The sequence below is a fragment of the Manduca sexta genome, chromosome 26 (assembly GCF_014839805.1).
Source record: "Manduca sexta isolate Smith_Timp_Sample1 chromosome 26, JHU_Msex_v1.0, whole genome shotgun sequence".
NCBI lineage: Eukaryota > Metazoa > Arthropoda > Insecta > Lepidoptera > Sphingidae > Manduca > Manduca sexta.
The window spans coordinates 2,047,112-2,058,434 of NC_051140.1; the positions used below are offsets into that span (position 1 = coordinate 2,047,112).

Consider the following 11,323-nt stretch of genomic DNA (forward strand, 5'->3'; position numbering starts at 1 on the left):
TTATAGTTTTATTGTATTTCTTTAAAATATTCTTATGTTCCTTTAAATCTATAAAATACATTTGTCATTCTCAATTCTCTTCCAATGACATGTGTAAGTTGCAGTGTAAAAAAAATTAGACCAGAACAATGTCTATATGAAGTCTACTGAAACGCTATCCCCATTATTCATAGACATTATTTATCTGAGGATGGAGCATTGCTGAGATAACAAGTCTGTTTCCCAGTGCCGATGGCATGGTAGCGTCGATAGTGCGTAGACATAGGGCCGTAATTGTGATTGGCTAATATTGAGATACAACTTGAATCTAATTGGCTGTCAGATAAACAAAGGTTAGTAACAGACTTGTTATCACAGCAATGCTCCGTCCTTAGATAAATAACATCTATGAATAAGGGAGTATGTTTATAAACACCTGTTAAGTCTCATGCACTCAATGTTTCCTTTGTGACACCACTGCATTAATATAATTTAAATATGCCTGACGTTATTTGCTTTAATAAGAATAACAAATATTTACCTTTTATATAAAAGCTGATTTTTAATAGTTGCAGATCTTTAAATTTAATTTATGGTCCTTGAAAAACAGTTAAAATATTCTGAATGCTTTAAACAGATGATTCTGTGTTTTTCATATTTTAAAGGCATATATAAATTTTTATTTTAATGCATTACAGACGAATTTGTATTATATTAATGTATAAGAGTTAATAAAGAATGTCAACAATAGCACATGTAGCATGACAAACATAAAATATTATATATTATAATAAGAAGATAGGTATGCCATTGGATTTGTCAATTGTAATTTTGTCCTTTATCCTATACATAACCACAAATAGTGCGAAAAAGAATCCTTTCTGTAACAACTGCATTAGAATTGGTTTAGAAATAGTGGCAGTAAGTAGAGGCGAGGTGAGGTGTATGTAGAGTAGCAGTAAAAATTTAAATAAATTATTATGTGTTGAATTTATATCAAGTAAATATTTGGTAAACATAAGGATCAAAATGGAGTCAAATATCCTACTGGGACGATTCCATATACTATGGTTATTGAAAAATACAAGCCATCTTTTTGCTTAATCCTGGTATGTCATTTGAGTGACATTGAATGTTAAGAATCTGTAAAGTGTATAAACAGAACACCTTTATTGTTTAATCTGATTGGGTATGGCATATCTATTTTTTTAATTAATCATTGGTAATACATTAAATTGAATAATGAATACTTCAAAACATTCTTTATTAACTATTAACCTAGATGATTTTTGCCTAGCAGCACTCTTTATTATGGCAACACTTCACACTGTTAGTCTGTAATTCTGTTAAAATCTAGCAACACTAGCTTCTAGAAAATGAAACATGATTATTGTTAACAACATCTATTTAAAACTATTATAAGTCTATATAATATGTAGATACATGATATATAAAATTACAATTTATCAGCAAATATGGTCTTAAACTTTTATAATATTTATGGTTTTTTTCTTATGTTGCCAGTAAAATTTATAAAACTAAGAATTCGAGGTAATGTGGTTCATGTAACTCCTAAGTAATATACCCCAAACTAATCTATTTCTTAAAACACATGCTTTTTAGACCCACAAATCTACCATTTTACCAAACCCTAAGTTTTTAGAAAACAGAGTGATAATGATACTTTAATTATCCATAATGAGTATAAATCTATATCCAAGTTTTAAGAACTCTTATTCAAAATTTAGATAAATGTATCTTTGAAAAAGTTTACTATAAGTTGCTAATATGTAAGATCGGCATCATTATGCAAAATTAAAATATCTTAAAACTCTGTAAATCAGTGTTGTGCATATCCCCCAAACTCATTCAAAAACCCACAATCCCTGTACTGTTCCTCCCAAACATCCATCATCCAGTGTGCTTCATTTATCCAGATCTGTTTCATAGAAAAAAGTAAACAGTCCCTAAGAAAACGCAGATCGAAATATGTGTAGACAAATCATTGAATCAATTTGTCATTTGAGTGAACAAAATACCTGCTTAATCTCCGGCCTGGCGCACTCTTAGACTCCTCCGAGGGAGTGGTGATGGATGTCTCCATTGGATTGTCCTCAGAGTCCAACAACTGGATCTGAGTCTGACGTACAAACACGCCATAATTTTCTTCACACTGGAAATATACAGATAAACATATAATTGAAGAGTGAATGTATAAACCTTTCTAGCGTATAAGGGGATCTTTAATTTGGTTCCCAGTTTGTTCAATGCTATGTATGTTTCCAATGTAATTTCTTGGGACTGTATCATGCATAAGAAAATCTGACAGACTTTAAGTCATCAATCTTAGCAGAAGAAGCTAATCTTTATGCTATAATGATACTGTGGTTGATTGTAATACTTACACCCTTAATTTCCACATACTACTCACCGTAAAATACGCATGTCCTCTCACAGTACCGTTATTCTTTCCCTTCGGCTCGTCGAGAATCACACCAATCCACTTTCCAGTGGCAAATGTAGGATGACCGACATAAGCCACAGAACCTTTCACGTCCTTCCCGACCACCATCACACGCTGACCCAGCGTTAACGCCTTATCCGACATCTTCACTCAGTTTATCTATCCTGAAGACGACAAAAATATCCATACATTTAGCAAAAATAAGAAAATTTTGGTAACATTTTCATCGCAGACACTAGTTACCTTATAAGGAATAAAATAAAAACTTTACGCCGAATAAGTCAACGAATTTTCATAAATTATAACATAATTGTCATGTACTATTGATTCGAGTTGAAATTATAGATCTCCTTTGGATATATAAAGCGAAATTTAGGTAAAATTGCAGTTGTAATGCAGTTTTGCGAATGTATGGATTTATTTCAAAATGTCACTTTGAAGTTTGACGTATTGGTCATCGTTACGTTTTATTGATGCAATACACAGCGATGGAAGCTCGGGGATGGAAGCAATAAATATAAAAGAAGTGGAACGCAGTATTTTTCAGTTGAAAGAAAAGAAAACTAAAACTAAGAATAAAAAGTATTAGAGAATAGAGCGCTTTCATTGAAATTTGTTTTCGTAGTTTCAATCGGAAATATTGTATAAAATTAACGCACCATCTCGGCTTGGCTCACTAATCGCTATCAAACTTCACAGGATCATCCGCTGTGTTAATATAAAGATTACTTAAAAATGTTATTAGAATCGTTCCAACTGTTTTGGAGTCCATACATAGGAACATATACCTTTCTAATTATATATTATATAGACGGATTGTGTAGCAGCGCTTAATGTCCCTTCGGCAGCACTTAACCGCTGGTTCCACTCGCCGGTGCAGCGGAGTTCATCCGTACTACGTGGAATCGATCCGTAGCAGCACTTAGCGCTTTTAACAAGGCTTAAAAGGTGTGTTCATCTTCCGGTAGACAGCGGCTTGGCTGTGCCCCCGGCATTGCATAAATCCATGAGCGCCACTAACCGCCTGACGGACCGCTTGCCCTATTACCTACCTAAATAATTCTAAACAATAAAATAAAATAAAAAATACTGTCAATAACGTTTCGATAGTGTGTATCCCGAGCATGCCAAAGTGTAGAACTGACAAATAAGGATACGGTCTTAGGAAGATCCTACTACAATTTCTATTGTTATTTCACTTTTTGTTCCAATTTCCAATTCTCAACTCTTTGTTCTCAACATATCTAATCTAACTTCCACGGCCATTGGCGATGATAGTATTAGAATTTTAATTTAAGAAATAAGGCACACTTATTGCAACAATAACTTTAATAAAATTACAAAATTCTCATTCTATAGGAATTTGTTACTAAAAAGAAATGTGAAAATACGATTATTATTAATATACCAGACAAAAGAAACATAACCATCGAATGTCTTTGATCAAGCACCGCGCACGCAATAAATATTAATATAGTTACCATCACCATCATGGTAATATACACAGCCAGGTACCACACGTAAATGGTCACTAACGTATTGTTTCTTTTGCAAGCTCCAATAAGAAGACAGATACTGGTAAGCAATAGTAGAAAATTAAGCACGGAAAACATAAAAACGGCCACTTGTCCCAATTCGCCGTCCAAGCCGACGGTCTGAAGATGAGAAATGTCGAAGAAGGTTGATAGCAAGATGCACATGACGCCCCAAGCAGCCATTATGACGCCGGCTAAGGCGATATAGATGGAGCCAATCCGTAGTGGAATACAGCATATGCAGGTCCGAATTTCGTAACAATCGTCGAGTACGCTGCCTGAGGACATCTTCGACATAATATTGCCGGAGGATTTTTGTCACTAGTTTGACATGGTGTCATGCTCTTTGCGTGATGTATTAGGTCAAAGAGAATTATAATGTACTAGGTACTTCAAAATGAGGTACTTATTTGATCCTTAATCATGTTTAATAAGGTTTCTTCTGTAAGTTGAATATTCAGGATAATATACATTATCTTTATATCAAATCGAACTTTAAAGAGAAGTTACAATTATTTTCTCTCTAAATCTGTAAGTTAATATATAAAGCTGAAGAATTTGTTTGTTAGAACGCGCTAAACTCAGGAACTCCTAAACTAATTTTGAAAAAATCACTAATAGGAAGCTACATTACCTGGGTGATATAAGCTAGTTTTTATACCGTAAAATCTCGCGTGGGGAGTCGCAGGCAAAAGCTGGTGTAATAAAGTAATAGATCCATTCTGTAGATAAATAGTGTGTCTAGTTACGGGATTTATCAACCCGTGGTCAGGGTTGAGCAGTATTTCAATTACTTACTTATAATTAAAAACCGTATGTACTTCCTAAAATTGTAAATTATTCAAATACCAATACTTGACGGGGGTATTTTTTAGATACTATTTCAAATACTTATGAGTGCATTTTGCAATTTGTATTTTAAGTAAGGGGGAAGCATGTATTTTGCCCCGTTCTGCCTGTGATACGCAACCCCCAGGCGGCGCGACGCGGCGTGTCCAAATCTTGCGCAGTAGAAAAAAAAACGATTCTAAGTTCTACAGTACAATATATTAATAATTGTATGTACTAAATAGATATATTGTTAATTGTTATTCAAAGGTTATTCACTTATTTATTGCACAACATTTTTGTTTGTTTCTGTATCTGAGGACTTAGCAATTTCATCATCAATAATTACGTGTATGGTTAACCAATAGTGGGTCGCTGTGATGACGCGACATTCCACCAATGGAAGGCTTAATAATAGTTACTTATGAATTGCTTACTTTGTACATAATACCGCGAATTCTCTTAAATGGGCGAAAGTAGGACGAATGGAAAGTTTAAGACTGTTTATGAAGTACCGTTGTTGATACATACATAACATCACGCATTTTATCCCCGAAGGGGTATGCAGAGACGCAACTAGGGCACCCACTTTTCGCCAAGTATGTTCCGTCCCATGATGTGATAGGGGGCGAGTCTATCGCCATATCGGGCACAAATTCCAAACTCCGGGCTGATACTGAGCAGAGAAACCCAAATATCACTTTGCCCGACCCGGGATTCGAACCCAGGACCTCAGAGCGCTATTGTACCGGACATACAATACAACTACGCCACCGAGGCAGTCATATTCAAAATCATCAACCGTTGTTGATGATTTTGAATATAATTTAAGTTGGTTTCTTGACACTTAATAAGCTGCAAACATTTTAATCTTATATTCTTACTTTTGAAAAAAAGAAGAAGATGGAAGACAGAAGCAGATTCCGGCTCTTTAATACCGAGAAGACTGATTTACAGACGCTGGTATCGATCATGCGTTTTTTCGCTTCTCAGCCTTAGATACTCAACCAATAGGCGCAGTATCTTCGAATTAAGTACTATAAACAGTAGTTAGGCACGTTTCAGTCAGCTATATCTAATGCAATTTATTGACTGAGCGTATCGGTATTCCATTGTTTTACTTAGGTACATATTTTGTAAGAAGCGTTCTCATTCTTCCGCATCAGACTTCGCGGTGACTAGATCGTCAGCAACCTTTTCCGAAACGATGCTGTGGTGTACTCAAAGGCTAATAATATTTACATAGGTTCCTTCTCAACATGACACTCTACCGAAATGTATGGTAAATAAAGTATAATACAAGTAGGATATCAACTAGAGATTTTCCTTTTTCAGGTTCCAATATGATAGTTATGAAGAGATTACTTACATAAAAAAACAAAAATAAGTCGTATTTATAATTTGATATTCGCACCTCTTTATTGCATTTACTGAATTCTCACAATTAGGAAATGCCTCATGTCCCAGTATCTGTTTATAGTTGTATTCATAGTTGGCTTCCGTTCCCTCCTAGCCCCTTAAACCCAAACCACTATGAGACTGACATTAGGTAGATTTGTATAGGTATTGTTAACTGTACGCAAACAAAATAGCATGTTTAGAAAAAAAATTGTGTCTCATAAAAACTTTTTAAATAAAAACTCGATGAATTGTTAAGCCACACTTCCTAGAATGGACCTTGAGCCAGTTAGTACCTTTGTTCTGTTTCTCTGACAGAGTGTATAAAGCCATTCGTCTAGTGGAACTCAAGCCTTAACTCCGCAGATGAAAGCGTTACAATACGGACCGTCACCACGTGTTATTTCATTTCATTTTAGTTACCCAAGATATTTATGATAACTACTTAGCAAACCCCAAAATGATATCCAGGAAATAAGTAGGTTATTAACACATGTATAATAAATACAATTTTTTCGTACGTGATTTCTATATACACAATGAAACAAAATATAAAATCAAGATAAACAGCCAGAAAGAATAAAGAATTAAAGTCCATCCTTCCATCATTACCATACTGCAAGTAAACAACTTATTTTACACGTCGGATAACATGAAAATATGAAGTAGGTGCAAGTCCATGGTATAACTTAACAATTACTTATACTTACCTACACCTATCAAATATACATAATATTACATAGTACTAGATAGGTACTTATGTTAGTTAAATATTTTTCGTTTTACATAGACTTTTTTCTTTAATGGTCCCTAGCCTTTACCTACAAGTTACAACCTAGGCACAACTGGCACAGATTACCTAGGTACATACTTACCTACCTGTTTCGTCTACGATTTTATTTATAAGCCTGTTTACCTGTTTCTTTTGCAATATTATGGAAACTACCTACTATAGGTATGCTGTTTCATAAATTTTATCTTTTATGTACTTACCTATCTAATTAATGAGTAAACTTTGATCACAATGAAAGTCCTACGCAATTAAGTTGATATTGATAAAATGACGTAGTTTGTAGACTTTTTCAAGTATCTACGACCTACCCTAATATAAGATAGTGTTATCTATTTTCGGCAATGAAAATGATCAACACGGAAAAATATCATACAAATTGAATACAAATCAGTGTTAATTTATCTCGACTCCGTCTGGTACCGCTTGGCAACAGCTATTTGCTCTCAAAGACAAAAAATAGTCTGTTCTTTTATAAAAGCTGCTAAATATAAGTAGATCTTAAAATAAAAGACTAAGATCGAAAATTCAGTCCACACGCAATCAATGAATTCTTTACAAAAAATTACTATGGATTTGGGACAATGTAGACAGCACGGCAAAATGTAATAAAATTTAAATGTTCATATTCGTATCATTTTAAAATTTATAGACGTGATATTTTCATACCTTGCTTTAGTAAATACATATACCTACTTACTTATAATAGGTATTCGACAATACTTTTTCTCTAAGGATTAAGGACTAGGTGATATCGAAATATGTTTATCTTCCTATGATAATTAAAACGGAAGCGCTCATAATCTACGACTGCGTAGAAACTATATAATAGCTTCTTACATTAAACCTTACAACCTTGAGCATTCTGGAATAAACGACAGTAGGAAGTACCAAGGTAGGAACTGGGCCGACCGCATACAAAGGAGTCTGCGGTTTGCATTGCACAATATAAATCCTAGGAATCTACGTTGTACGAGGTAGGTACAGGTACAAAGTACACATTATAAGATATAAAGGTACTTTGGGTACCTATATCGGCTAATTATGTTTCAAATGTGAACTTTTGATAGTATGTTGAATTTATTGTTGGTACAATAAAATACTACATTAGACATGAATAAAACGTTTGATTTAGTCACAGATGGTTATGATCGTCATCAGTTTCTCGGTGACCTCACTCATTGTCGTAGCCTTGCTAAATCGAGTATGTGACTCACAGCGTTTTCCTCAATAGATTTCCTGGACTTTGTTACTATGTACATAGAGTGTAAATTTCCATACCCCAGTAGTAAAATGTTTGTAATTTTTACTTATCTGTCTAGCTGATTATAATTTTGTTTTGACACGTCTCAGAATTATCTCCTTTGATACCGTTGTCCACAATATCGGCTGTATAATATATGTTTTATGATAATAGTGAACCCAACACGAGCCAGCATGTTTTATATTATAGATAGGTAGGTACATGTGGTCGCATTACATTAAAAACAATATGCAAATATATAATTAAAAACTAGGCTAGTTTAGTTACTTTCTGCAAGCAAGGTCCAGAAAACATTGCAACAAGCGGATATTACGCACTTATTTACATAGTTGGCACACATTTATCTAACATACAAATAGGTTGATACATGTTGCTATATATTACATCAGTGTATTCCCCGTGTTACAAGTGGTACAGTTTGAATTTGCTTGGGTGCGATTTGCAGGTGAAGCCTACCTAGAGCGCAGCGTGGCGCGAGTCCGCCGCTATTAACGGTAACCAGTAACAAACACACTTGATTGTGACGAATGCAAAGGAACTGAGAGCGCCCAACTTTCACTGCGCTCGGTCCCGTTACGGCGCTAAATAAAATTATCCCGCATACAGAAACATGATATTTATTAATTGAATTACAGCAATTTAAAAATACAATGTCGTACAAAACAAAAAGCGATTAACTATTTCGTTCGGCGTTTATTTGCAACTAAAGACGTGAGACGGCGTCGACACTCGCACGATATACATAAAATATATATTTTACACGGGGGAGTCGCAAGGCACGGGGCGCGAGCGGCCGTTGTGGCCGCTCCCGCTCTTCTCTGTAGACGTCTGTGCTCTCTAGGTACATAATCGACAAGTTTACAACGCGCAATCTCTCATAGTATGTGGTGAGTGCATGGTATGCTCCGCCGGCCTAGAAGCCGTGCACCTTCAGCTGTTCGGGCTTCACCAGGCCCGACTTAATCAGCCACTGGCAAATATTTTCGCGCTGGTCGCCCTGCAATTGCAGCACCTCGCCGTACTCCGAGTGCTCCACCACCGTTCCGTTGCAGGCGAACTCCTTCTTGCATGCCCGCACGATCTTCTTCAGGTCATATTCCGACGAGAGGCCTTGCACCGTGGTAAGCGTCTTGCGCCCGTTACGCTGCTGGATCCGGACGTGCACTAGACCATCTTGCACGTCGTCCTCCGAGCTTTTGATAGCATCGGCGAATGGATCAAATGTGTTCAGATTCTGGATGGACATACGATTGAACGTTGCTTCTCTTTGTTTCAACAAAACGCTGCGATACTACGCACTGCCGCTATACTAATGTCACTGATAACGCGCACGCCGCGTGTTCACACACTAATGACCAATTTTATGCTAACTCCAAATTGTAATGGCGGACACAACCACAAATGAGAAAAATGGGAATGTCACGCGGAGGCGGAAATTATCGATCGGTGTCATAGACAATATAGAACTAAAGGCCAGTGTACACATATCGTGATTTTGGTATAGTCTTAGCTTGGAAATAATATTTTATACAATATTATCCTTTGAGTTTCGCATATAATTTGGGCACATAATCGTCATATTGAGCGACATAGAAATTTCCAGCAATGGGACTTCCTAATTTATATTGTTGCGCAAACTTAGAAATCGAAAACTTTCCTCTTTTATCACCCGAATTGCTGGGGAGCTTCGGCATTTTAGAAAAATCACATTTCTGTGGTTGTTTATAAACAAGAAATACATATCTATGCAAACCAGTGCCTTTAGGAGGACCAGAACCGATATAATCAGATAAAATTTCACCTTTGTTAAAATCTCCGCCAAATATATTCCCAACCAACCAATGATGCCATTCTCTAAATTTAGGATTCTCACGGCTTGGTGCATCGGGATCTACCATCGCCAATGTATAGTACTCATTTTCCTTAGCTGCCCATTTTACTATCGGCTTATCTTTCACTTGCGTTGGAGTTAATTCTTTTCCCAATTCGACGTTAACACCGCTAGAGTATTGAACGTTCAGCAGTTCTGATGGTGCAGTATTGATCACATCGGGAACTACACAATGTTGTTTAAAAAGACCTTGAATATCTGTCATCCTTAATCCTCAATATTTCCTGAAAACCAAAACGCTCTTTTATTCGAAAAACAAATATTATTGTACCAGAAATCCGATTTACGTAAAACTATAAAATTCCCGTTATAGTTTTACGATTCCTTCGTAATTTCGTTTCTAATAATAACGACGGTTTCCTAGCAACCATAATTCTATTTAAATTAAGTGTAGTATTCAACCTTAGAAAAATAATGTATACTTAACTGATCAGAAAAATAAAAACCCGTTGAAAATTTTGTTGTAACAAGTAATTAAAAGATTCTATATTTTACCACAACATACTTTTCTTGGTTAGCTAAACTTAAATACTATCCAATTTAAGAGACGTGGTGACATGTCAGGCGTTTTTAATCAGTAATTGATCAGACTAAAATATATTTTATCGCTCTAGACATTAGCGTAGTTCCGAATTTCCTTTTTGGCTGCTCGTGCAAGCAAAAAAAAGGCTGCCGATTTCAACGAAAGGCCTGCACCACGCGAGGCACTAGTAAGCCTAAAGTTTTCTATAAAGAGTGTCGCCCATACTAATTGTCTTCCCTAGTTACGCTCATGGCTCTAGATTTATATGCGTGATAAAATTTCCAACAGCAACTCGCAAAATTTGGGTCCAGTATATAAATACTTTACAACCATACAATAATCGCATCAATACAAATTTAAGTAATTGGTAAACACAAATTATTTAAGTTTAGATGCTCTAGAGGACCAAAAATTAATATAACTACTAATACATTTATGATTATACGTCGGTAATAATGTACACTACTCCTAATAAAAAAAAAATCTACAGAGGTCTATGGTTCTACAGGTAAAAAATAGGTTTAACAGATAACATAATAATTTTTTGCGCACCGAGGAATGTCAGAGTAAATAACCCGAATCAAGAAGCACCCGCGCGTATTAGACATCATAGACATAGTGTAACGCTAGTTTATTAGTCTCTGAGTGTAA

General features: G+C 35.6%; 3 protein-coding genes across 6 annotated transcripts in view; all 3 read right to left on the bottom strand.

Moving 5' to 3' along the window:
- LOC115450399 (dynactin subunit 1) overlaps positions 1–2,877 on the bottom strand; it is a 34,637-nt gene extending 31,760 nt beyond the window's left edge. For all 4 annotated transcript variants that reach the window (XM_037443197.1, XM_037443196.1, XM_037443195.1 and 1 more), the window contains exons 1-3: positions 2,687–2,877; positions 2,411–2,607; positions 2,019–2,152 (exon numbers count right to left, since the gene is read on the bottom strand). In XM_037443197.1, coding sequence (XP_037299094.1) covers positions 2,019–2,152; positions 2,411–2,587 — 311 coding nt within the window. In that variant the 5' untranslated portion in view covers positions 2,588–2,607; positions 2,687–2,877. The remainder of the gene's footprint in view (positions 1–2,018; positions 2,153–2,410; positions 2,608–2,686) is intronic.
- Positions 2,878–8,859: 5,982 nt separating this feature from the next.
- LOC115450410 (eukaryotic translation initiation factor eIF1) lies at positions 8,860–9,686 on the bottom strand. Its single transcript, XM_030178420.2, has one exon. It carries the CDS (start codon positions 9,502–9,504, stop codon positions 9,172–9,174), a length of 333 nt encoding a protein of 110 aa, XP_030034280.1. The 5' UTR covers positions 9,505–9,686; the 3' UTR covers positions 8,860–9,171.
- On the bottom strand, positions 9,525–10,354 carry LOC115450409 (protein D2-like). Its single transcript, XM_030178419.2, has one exon. It carries the CDS (start codon positions 10,352–10,354, stop codon positions 9,794–9,796), a length of 561 nt encoding a protein of 186 aa, XP_030034279.2. The 3' UTR covers positions 9,525–9,793.
- Positions 10,355–11,323: the final 969 nt, after the last annotated feature.